Source organism: Centropristis striata, chromosome 5 (assembly GCF_030273125.1).
Source record: "Centropristis striata isolate RG_2023a ecotype Rhode Island chromosome 5, C.striata_1.0, whole genome shotgun sequence".
Taxonomy (NCBI): Eukaryota; Metazoa; Chordata; class Actinopteri; order Perciformes; family Serranidae; genus Centropristis; species Centropristis striata.
Genome location: NC_081521.1, coordinates 18,344,016 through 18,355,742, shown reverse-complemented (window position 1 = coordinate 18,355,742; position 11,727 = coordinate 18,344,016). Strand labels below are relative to the sequence as shown.

At 35.1% G+C, this 11,727-nt stretch overlaps 1 protein-coding gene across 4 annotated transcripts in view; it reads right to left on the bottom strand.

Moving 5' to 3' along the window:
- Positions 1–10,007: 10,007 nt before the first annotated feature.
- The window catches only part of cpne5a (copine Va), a 126,013-nt gene continuing 124,293 nt past the window's right edge, over positions 10,008–11,727 (bottom strand). For all 4 annotated transcript variants that reach the window (XM_059332464.1, XM_059332463.1, XM_059332465.1 and 1 more), the window contains one exon: positions 10,008–11,220. In XM_059332464.1, coding sequence (XP_059188447.1) covers positions 11,032–11,220 — 189 coding nt within the window. In that variant the 3' untranslated portion in view covers positions 10,008–11,031. The remainder of the gene's footprint in view (positions 11,221–11,727) is intronic.

The following is an 11,727-nucleotide window of genomic DNA, read 5'->3' as shown; positions in this document are numbered from 1 at the left end:
GCAACATCTGCCATTCTCTGGTGAGCTGCTGCTGATATCGGGAAAAAGAAAAACACATCAAATATGTGGATCATCTGAGGCGCCACCACCTTGAGGCCTATAACAACATACACATTGTTTGCTATCCAACTCTTAATATGTTTTGTTTGTTTTGTTAATAAATGTTTTTTTTGTTTAAACTGAGACTCGTGTAACATTTGTTATCATTGTGTCATTTTTATCACGTAAATGGAGAAAAGGCAATATCGGCTTCAAGACTGGGCCCAAAAAATTCAGCAGCACATATCGGGGATCGGTTAAGACTGATGTCAAATGAATCGGCATTCGTCCTTCGGTCGACCACTACCACAAAGACACACAAAAAAGTCCAAATTAACTAGAAAAACACACAAACATAATACTAAGAGGTCCAAACAAAATCCCTATAGAGACACAAAACAACAAAAAAGATACAAATTTCCCAAAATGAGCACACTTAAAGAGACAACAAGTAATAAAAAGACATTAGTCACTAACAGACACAGAAAGTGCATGATGACCAGAATGAGACATAGAACAACTACTAAGAGATGAAAATTACCAAAAGAGACACAAACGACTCCAAAAAACGCAAAATAATCACATGCAAAAAGATGACGAACAGACACAAAATTATCACAGACACACAAAAATGTCTAAGTTAACTGGAAAAAGACATAATTGACAGAATGAATACTAATAGGTCCAAATAATCACAGAGACACAACCAACAAACCAACAAAAATCACACAGAATTGCCTCAAAGAGACACAAAATGACTACAAAGACACAACTTTACCACCAAGAGACACAAAGGGTGCAAAATAACAAGACACAAAATCCCCACACTCAGAGAGACATCAGAAAGACACAAAATGACTACAAAGATACAAAATCCCCACAAGACACAAAAACTGTGACTAGAAAGGAATGCAGAACAACCACAAAGAAGCAAAAAGACATCAAATGATCACATGCAAAAAGACCACAAAGAGGCAAGAAACAACCACAGAGACACAAATAACAAGAAAGTCAAGTCCCACGTACAAATGTACCACAAAGAGAAGTTGCAAAGTAACTAAAAAAAGACACAAAATAACCATACTTAGAGGAACAACAGAAAGACTAAAAATGACTAAAAAGGGACACAAAACAACACAATTTCCCACAAAGAGAAAAAGTGCATAAAGACCAGAAAGAGACCCAAAACAACCACACAAAACTTCTATTAAGGGATCCAAATAACCACAGAGAACCAAAGACACACAAAACAATGACAAAGATACAAAATCCTCACAACAAGACACAAATAATGCAAAATGTGCATCATGACCAGAAAGAGACACAAAACAACTACTAAGATGAAAAAACCCCACAGAGACAGCAATTAGCAGATGCAGAATGACACAGATGCATAATAAATATGCAGAATGACAACAATTTAAAAAAAAAGGAGAAAATCAAATACAGAGAGTTGGTTTCTTGCTGCTGTGCAGGAGAGGAGACGTTGTTTTATAATCCGCCCATCTGCCCTCATAGACAGACTTTAAATCACTTCTTAAAACACACTTTTATAGACTTCTTTTTTTCTTTTACTTTATCAGGATACTTTTCCTCAGTATCTGAGAGTGTCTTGTGATTGTTCACAACACTGTCTTTTATTGTTTTTTCTTTAAATGCAAGAATAGTTGTTAGCCTTATTAGGTCTGGGCAATATGGACCAAAAGTCATATTCCAATATATTTAGGCTGAATATCAATATATATCCTGATATTTTTATTGCAAAGTGAGAGCAAATGTTCAGTCAAAGTCAAATATGACATGTCACAAGTAGTTTTATTGAAACTGTTTATTTAACTGAACATAAATACTGTATAACAGGAGTACCTTTAAAAAAAAATCGAAGCTCCACAAAGTGCACATTTAAATAAAAATTAAAATGAAATAAAAATAGCCTATGAAATAAAATAGGCCAATCTTTTTTCTGAAATAAATATATTTATATATGAGAAAACAATAATGAACATTACAAAATAACTAAATATGACGAACCCTAGTAAGGGCAGCATTTATATATATAAAGAAAGAAAAAAAATTGAACTATATTGATATATTTGATATGGTCTAATTCCATATCATAGTTAAAAATATATCGATATATTTTTTATATCGATATATTGCCCAGCCCTAAGCCTTATCATCATTCTCCCTGTGATTAACTGCTCTTTGTCAGAGCACTCTGTAAGCTGTTGTTTTTAAAAGACATTTTGGAAACTACACTTCTCTGTTTCCTGACTGAGGGTCAGATTAAAGGACTGAAGCTACGTTAGCTTAGCTTAGCACAAAGCTCTTTTTTTAAATATCTAATTTGGCTCATAGAACGTCGGCTGCCAGATCTCTAGAGTAAACGGTGTAATTAGTCCCGAGCAGAACTCTCTTGTGAATTATTTCTGCACATTATACGTGTGAAATGTTACATATAAGTAGGTATAATTCTATGTCATTAGCTGTTGACTTTCTTCCTGGCTGCCAGGCTCTGCTTATTGTTCAGGCGGTGAGTGGGTGGGCGAGGGAGGTGTTGGCTCCAGCTCAGCCTGGTAATTTATGGCTCCAGCTGCTGTCTCCGTCTCCCCAGGTGGACAGCTTGATTCGTCAGCAGTGCATCTCATTAGGGGGAGAAAAACACATTTCTAAAGGGAAAGGCATTCTGTGAGGGGACAGCTGATTGGACGGCGGGCTCATAGGGGGATAGATGTGTAGATACACATCAGCCGTGTTGTTGACTGTCGAAAAAGCTGCCATAAAGACCTCATGAGAGCTTTTCTCATGTATGATCCCTCACTGACAGCTGAAGACACCAAACGCCAAGATAATTAACTATTCTGTTCGCTGAAAACAACAAACTAGATACAAGTTTATGTTCGTTTTATTTTACAACTTCATGCTACTGTTATTGTCTCCCCCCCCCCCCCCCCCCCCCCCCCCCATTTGTCCCATTTGGACACCTTGCAAAAGCCTTACAGTTGTTTATTAATCAAATCTATGCCTTTACCCAAAAATAACAAATTCTCATACCGACTGTCCTTATAATATACAGCTGCCCATAAGGTTGGAATAATTTCGTTTTCAGACAATCTTCTATTAATTGTGGTTTCATTTTCATTATGATATGTTTGGACAAGATTGATTAATAAAGTTTTGAGAAGATATACACTTTATCTGTCAAGAATAAATCACATTGTGACAATCATTTCATGGAAAGAGGTAAAAATGACTAACCAGGGCTGAAATATACATATAAACATTTAGATGTGGACCAAATTATGCCCAACAACAAAAATCTAGTCAGATGGAATATTTTGGGCCGGTTTTATTCAAAGCTGTAAAAAACCAAAATCGTTTAAAAATTATAAAAAGTCTGGCAGCAAAAGACAGCAGATAATTTCTTAAAAAAATATGGATGATAATATGCAGTAAATATCTTTATTTAAATGTGTGGATATATATCGGTAGAATATCTACCTTTTTTAAAACTTTAACATTACACAGTAATTTCCCAGTTTGGGACCAATAAAGTCTGTCTGTCTGTATGTCTGTCTGTCTGTCTATCTATGACAGTAAGTGTTTGCTGCCAGATGTACAGGTTTTTTTTGTTTTTTTTTTTAACAATTTCTCTATTACAATAATTTCCATTAAATTGAAAGTTTAACTGAAAGAAAAGTTTCCTTAATTTTACATTAAGCAATATATGTATTTTATTATTATTATTATTATTATTATTATTTTTCTTTAAAAATAAATAAATATATAATTCGCTGTAATTTAACACTCAAGACCAATAAGCAATTTCATAAAACTGTAAAAATTATTATATTATATTAATTTACAGATTCCATATATATATATATATATACATATATATATATACATATATACACACACACACATATATATACATACATACACACACACACACACACACAAACACACACACACATATATATATATATATATATATATTCAATAATTTAAAAAATATTTTTTTAACATAATTTACAGATTTCAACTTCCATTGAATGGTGATTATTTGTAAAGAAAAAAAATAAAATAAAAATAGAGTAGTAGTAGCTTTTTCACTTAATGTAAAAAAAACAAGAAAAAAAATTGTATAATAAATTTAAGGAATATAACCTTAAATCATTATTTTATTTTTTATAGGGTATACATTAAAGTTAAGTGTTCAAAGCTGCTGTTCCATCTTTAATCTTTCACCCCAAAGTGACCAAACACACACAGAAAAAAAAGCCACCTCGCATTCTGCCAAAGTTGTCAATATTTTATTAATCTTCAGTTAAGGCAATCCATTACAAAGCATTTCACAAACCACAGTATGACGACAATATCATGTCCAACACCTGGTTTGGAAATTATTCAGCATGCAAGTCAGAGACCAAGAGAGGTATGTAAACAACCTGGGATAGAGCAGGAGTAGTGGTGAGAAGAAGAACCCTTACAGTATGTGTCTCATCGACAGGATGGAGAGAAAGATGCAACATGCAGCGAGAGGTGGCGAGCGTTTCTCTAAAGAACATCCTGATAACAAACAAAGCACATGAAGATGCACTAACCAGGTGAGATGAAGGGAGACCACCAAAACCTCCTGCCACTTTATTTGGCACAAACATGCACATTGTCTAAAAGAGGCCAAGTTAAACAACAGTTTGGCACATAGTCTCTTTAAACACAGGGCTTATGTACATAATTAGAGTTCAGCCTCAAAGAAAATCCTATATGAGCAGATAATAACCAAAGCCATTTCCACCGAGAGAAAGGAAATAATTGTGCTGTTGGAAAGACATATTTTGGCCTGAAAAATATATTTCATAATAATTTAATGTCTCATGATTGCATAAGTGTCATTACTGTGCTCATCTCGTATTTATTGATTGTTTGTTTGTGTCGCTTCTTTATTTCCCCGTGGAGGAAATTACACAGACGGGAGGGAAAAAAGTACAGCTTGTTATGACTTTAATAGACTGTCGAAAAAATTAATAAAAGCCATCTTATCTAGTATTATTACATGAAATATGCGTGAGAAGTTACAGCCCTAACTTTATATTTCTCACAGATTAAACATACTGCATGCTCATGTTGACTAAATATGACCTTTTATAAACTTCTGTGAGTAACTTGTTGTTAAAGGGAAAATGTATGCAGGCAAATACAGTGTTTAACAAATGTATTAGAGCACAGCTCTCATAAATCAACAGCATTAGAAAGAATTAATGTTCTGTAATAGTTAATACAGCAGTATGTAGAAGCTTTTAATGCTAAAATAAAATTATTATTGTTAACCAGGATTTTTCAAATTTACAGTTTTACTATAAAAACCTGTAAAAACAGCAAAGCACATTATTATTTCTTTATTAGGATGTCAAAATATAGTTTTTTACCTGAATTCCCAAACAGAAAAAATAGTTATAGTGGTTGAATGTTCTGCTTGATTAGAGTTGGAAACTTTCCATGGGAATAAATCGTGAATATTCTAAATTTAAGGATGGCCCTTTAACAGAGAACTTAAATTTAGATGGGAAAATATTTTTCTTGAGCATAATTTTAAGGGTTAGGGTTAGATTTATTGCACACTGTACACTTGAATATCTGCTGTTCCTCAATCGCATGTACACAGCACAGTGATCACTGCAGGGCTGCTGAGGCCACTCCCCCTATGGAGACCACGCCCACAAGGAGGCCGCGCCCCATACGGAGGCCACGCCTCTTTAAACGTCACATGTTCAACTCCTTGTTTACATGTAAAATGGGACATTTTTGGTATATATATATATATATATATACATATATATATATATATATATATATATATGTATATATATATATATATATATATATATATATATATATTCTGTTGAAATGTCATAATTTTTTGATTTTAGAATATATATTTCCAAAATTCACCAGCTTAACTTCCCATGGAAAGTTTCTAGAAATTTACTTTTGAAAGTTTCCAGAACTTTGCAACCCCATGCTTGATTAATTGCCGGCTCAAATTTGGCTATAAAAAGATAAACTCAGTTTGTTATTTGCTTAATAAATTTAAATAAAACCACACTTTTTGTTTTAAACAAGCTTTTGAAAGATTTCTAAAATATTTATGTTTTCTTGTTTTTACAACAGCTGGTCTAATAAATGTGTTAAGCACTGTATATCATATGTATATATTTATATGTCAGTATACTTTAATATATTTCATAATAAATGTATATTCATGAGGTATTCTGGTATTTATGTGTGTTGTATAACTAAACTTAACGACCTCATTTCATTTCTGATGAACAAGTGAGTTTGGCAGCAGATTAAACGCTGCTTTGTCTTCTGAGGGAGAAATGTCATCACTAATGAAAAATTGAGGAAAAAAAAAAAAAAAGCCAAATATGGATGTGGGCCTGTGACAGAAGGAGTTCACTGCCTCTGGACTGAGTTTCTGCAGAATCATCATACTTTCTCTCTGAGAGCACTGGAGCAGCGGGAGTCAGAGGACATTATGCGGCAGTAAAGCAACATGAAATACACATTTGCTCCCAACACACACACAAAAAAACAACAAAATAAAACAACAAGTGAGGAATCTGAGCTTCACATTCTCTGAGAACAACACAACGACTCTGTGTAAACATTGGCTCCCCGGCGCCTCGCAACCAAACTCTCACAAAACAAGACTGAATAATGCACGAAATTAAACTCTTCGTCTTCTTAATGAAACCCATGAATGTTTACTTTTTTCCTTGAGGCAATGTTAAGAGCCACAGTTGAGTTGTAAACAAGTCTTGACTTTGAATATTGTACAACAAGGCTCAGCGACACTAAACTCTCATCATCTCAAAGATCATTAGTGAAGAGCTGTTCGTAGAAAAAGTCCAGGACTTCGCCGTCTGTGATGCCGTGGAATCATCTAATCTTGTAACAGTTTTTCTTAAAATCACTTTCTGTGTACGTCTGGAACATGAGACCTGCTGCTGCTGGCAGAGTAACACCTGGGTAACTGAATTTGGATATGTTTCCATATAATAGGCACATTTGGATCAAGATATTGAGTGACTGAGTGAAATAAATAGATACACGAGTGGGTCTTTAAACATGTGCACACAGTCACTGAACAGAGATGCAGAGAACAATATCGACAGCTGGCTGGGATTAAACTGAAAAACCAAAAAATGTGAAACATTGTATTTTAGGTATTAAAAATGGTATCGCAATGTTTTGTGCACAGCCCAGCTGCATGGATAAATGTTACCATTTCTGCAAAACACACACACGTTGAATTTCAACAGTTCTGAATCATAAATATGTTGAAAGTGAATCACTGCAAACGTCATTGTGACACATTTAACCCTTCATCATCCTGCCCCCTTTTATAGAGAGTTGGGGGCTGTGTGGGTTGTGTGTTTTAGGGGGAGATAGCAGGCTGAACACCTTCACTCTTGATCTACACTGACGACTACGACAAGTATCGCACTGACCGATCTTGCAACCTACACTGCAAAAAAAGCCAACTTGTATTTTTTGGCCTAAAACAGTGATTTAAGTTGGTAAAACTTGGAAATATAAATTATTGACATTTAGGGTATTAATGTAAGTTAGCACAACAAAGGAAGCCAGTTGTATGCTCAAAAAGAAGTTTGTGAGTTGTTGTTACTTATATCTTTAAGTTGGGATTCACAACAAGGGACAATGGTTCTGCTAACTCTTATTTCTTTGTTGTGAAATGCGGGAAAGCATTGAAATTCGGTCATTAGCGAAAGTTAGCGGCTAAATGATGCTAGCGGCTAACTGACGCTAGCGGCCCTGCTTGTTACAGCTACAAGAGTAGCCATTAGCGTATCTTTGCTAACTCAAAATTGTGGTCGCAACATTAGCTGAGATTTCATAGCACCGTTACAATCGTGCCAATTCAGCACATTGCAGAAGTAAGGATTAAAAGTTATTACAATGTCAAATTATAAGTTCAAAAATCTGAATTCAGAGTTGAGCAAACTCAAAAACAAAACTTAAAATATTTAGTTTAATTGTCCAACTTGAAATTTTATCGAAGTTTGTTGCCTTGAAATTTTGAGTTCACCCAACTTTTCTTTTTTTGCAGTGTAAAAGCACTTGTGTCCTGATGGACTCAAACTTAACCCACGGCACTTACTCTTGCTATGTTTCTTGACTTCATCCTTGCTTGTGTTGTATTGCTCTCATTTGTACGTCGCTTTGGATAAAAGCGTCTGCTTAATGACATTGTAGAATTGTAGGTCAACGATAAATGCCACATAGAAGTGGTGAACATCATCTGAAATCTGGAACCTGAAGTTTAATCTGAGATGCAGCTCAAGTTGTTCTGGTCATCAATCTCTAATAAAAATGACTTAATCAATTAAGTAAACATATTAAGGTGTATAAGGGTTCAGAACATTAATGTTTGGCTTTCTGATCCATTTCCAGCTCAACTACAGTCATGGAAAAAAAATATTATACCACCCTTGTTCATTTTAATGCCTGGTACAACTAAAGGTACATTTGGACAAATATAATGTTACAACAAAAACAGCTCATAAGAGTTAATTTAAGAGCTGATATCTAGACATTTTCAATGGTTTTATGATATGATTTTGGTTATTATCAATTTATATCATTATATTTGTCCAAACACATGTACCTTCCGTTGTACCAGGCATTAAAATGAACAAGAAATTGAAGAAAAAGGTGGTCTAATAATTTTTTTGATGACTGTATGTTCCATAAGTTGTTGCAGCAGTTTTTGTGTTGAATCCATTTGTTACACACATTTGGTGTTGAATTAGGCCATTTTCTGGATAAATGGATAAAAATGGTCAAAAACCCTCCATATTACATCAATACACCAAGACCTTTGGAACAACATAGAAAAATCCATGCTGTGATTTGATTTCTAAAAAATTGTCTATATTTTCTGCAATTGGAAGACGAGCACTTCTATTGTGTTGCCTGCTGAGAAACCCCCTTATTGTAAACATAGTGTGTAAAGCCATCCATCCTCTGAATGCTCTAGGTCTCTAGTTTGTGGTTGTAAAGTTTCATGAGGCAGCTCATTTTGTACACTGAGCTCAAGTTTCACTCGCTAACATCATCACACATGAAGAACACTGGGCTCATTAAATACACTTTTTTTTTTTTTTTTAACATTTTGGAGATTTCTGGAGCACTTATGTTCTTTAAACTGCTGAGAAACCTCCACTAATAGAAGAGAATATGTGCCAATAGATTCCTCAGATCTTCTAGTTTCACATGGTATCAGTATCTTTTCTATAGCATTAAAATTGAGCATGCTACGACCTCTGAAAAAGAAAAATCAGGACATCAGAGCTCCAGGGTGCTAAACACTTAAAGAACACTTTGATTAAGGTTAGGTATCACAACTGCTGGGTTAAGTTAGGTAAAAATAACAAATACATTTTAATAAAATAACAGGGTCAGGCTTAAAGACACAAACTCTGCGCCAAACTTCCAACAATAACTTGTAAACACAAACGTCTGGGTTGGTTGGTACCATCCTCGAGACAAAACCCCCCAAAACATGACAGATCAACGTATCTGTGCTTTGCAAAAAAAAAGGCAATTTTTTTCACAGGCAACTGGGCTGCTGCACATTAAAACAAGTTATCTTGAAATTAATTTGTAATGCAATTATAACACACAAAATTATGGAATTCTAACTGTTTTTGCTTTGTGCAATCCGTTGTTGTTTTCTTCTTAAAAACAAAAACATTGAAATGCCCAAATAACTCATCGCAGGATTTGTGATTGCTTAGGTTTCATTCAGGGGAAACAAATCAATTTAAGGAGAAACAAAAAGTGTTAGTTGACATCAGTGTTTGGAAAGTGTGTTTGTAGGATCCTTTTAAAAGACAATAAAACTGTAACCACAACAAATATAATGGAAAGAAACACAAACAGCGAGATGAGAAATGAGATGTGGCAGCGTGAATTATAATCTACCTCTCTGCATACAAACTGTGCTTTGAATTATTCATCTGTTTTTCTGTAAACATCCTGTTTTTTATGATAAATATAAGTTAATTTAAATATTATAAACATTCTCCTGTTTCATCCGGTTTAAAATGTCACACACTCCTTTCCATTATTTTCATTGTGGTTGGTGTTGAGCTTATTAGCATTATAACCTTTGTGCTTTTTATTTGGACAGTAATTAGTGCATTTCTGTTGATATAAATACTAGAAATACGTAGAAGACATGGTGCTGGAAAAATCATTATGGCCACTCACAGCTCACAGCAGGTCCTCCACAATCAGAAACGATCCATCAGTGAAAATGATTCATAAACAGCTGAATATTTGTCATCACATGCTTTTTATATTACAGTCCTTATCAAAGTAGAAATGGGGATTTTTATTATTATTATTATTATTATTACACAAAATATAAGATGGAAAACTACAGGGAAAATATGACTTTAATCCCCTTTCACCCTTTAAAACCCCGTCAAAGGAATAAATTATTTCTGCAATAAATAAATAAATAAATAAATTAGTATACATGTGGTTTCCTAGTTTAACACACACCGATTCCAAACGGTATCACAAACATGATACACACTGGCACATTCTAATATATTTATGCCTTGGAACAGGCGCTCTCTACGGGTTTACGTGCTATCCATTACATCACCACTTTGACAGGTTTGACAGCGAACAACTAAAACCTCCTTCTGCAGTGGGCCGCTCCTCTCAGCGCTCTCACCTCCGAGAGAAAAACATCCCCGATCATCAGCAGCTTCACCCCAAGCAGTTGTACTTCTCCAAAGCACAATGGAGTCTCGTCATCTTTTTGTTTAGCCAAATTAATATTTACCAAAAGGGCCTTGAAAGCGTTTTCCTTTCCCCCCCAGAGGACGGTTGTCGAAGGCCGGTTTCCCTCGGTCGACCACGACCCCAGCGCGGAGCACCGTGCGGGGCTCAGATGGGGTTGGTGAGGGGCGGGTCGCCCGGTGAGTACGGCGGTGGGGGGGGGTTCGGTTTGATGGCTCTAGTCTTCATGTAGGAGATCAGCTGGTCTGGGATCTCCGCAAGTACGTCTTTAGCCAGCCGCGCCATACTCAGCACGTGGTTGCCAGTGCGATCCATGTAGTCTCTGAACGGGACAAACTGGAAGAAACGCGTGAAAATAATGTCAAGGCTCTTCTTTACAGCTGACAATGTGACATCACAGGGTCAAACAATTTACAGGTCATTTTACTGTTTAACCCTCTGAAGGCGTATAAGGGCCAAGTATGAAAAACAAGAAAATGCTGACCCGGGAGAGGGGGGGAATATTTCAAGAAAAAAGTGGCAAATTTATGAGATTAAAGTGGCAAATCTGCAAGAAAAAAGTAGCAGATTTATGTGATTTAAAGTGGCATATCTACGAAAAAAAAGTAGCAGATTTATGAGATTTAAAGTGGCATATCTACGAGAAAAAAGTATCAGATTTATGAGATTAAAAGTGGCAAATCTACAAGAAAAAAGTATCAGATTTATGAGATTAAAAGTGGCAAATCTGCGAGAAAAAAGCAGCAGATTCATGAGATTTAAATTTCAAATCTACAAGCAAAAAAGTATCAGATTTATGAGATTAAAGTGGCAAATCTGCAAGAAAAAAGTAGCAGATTAATG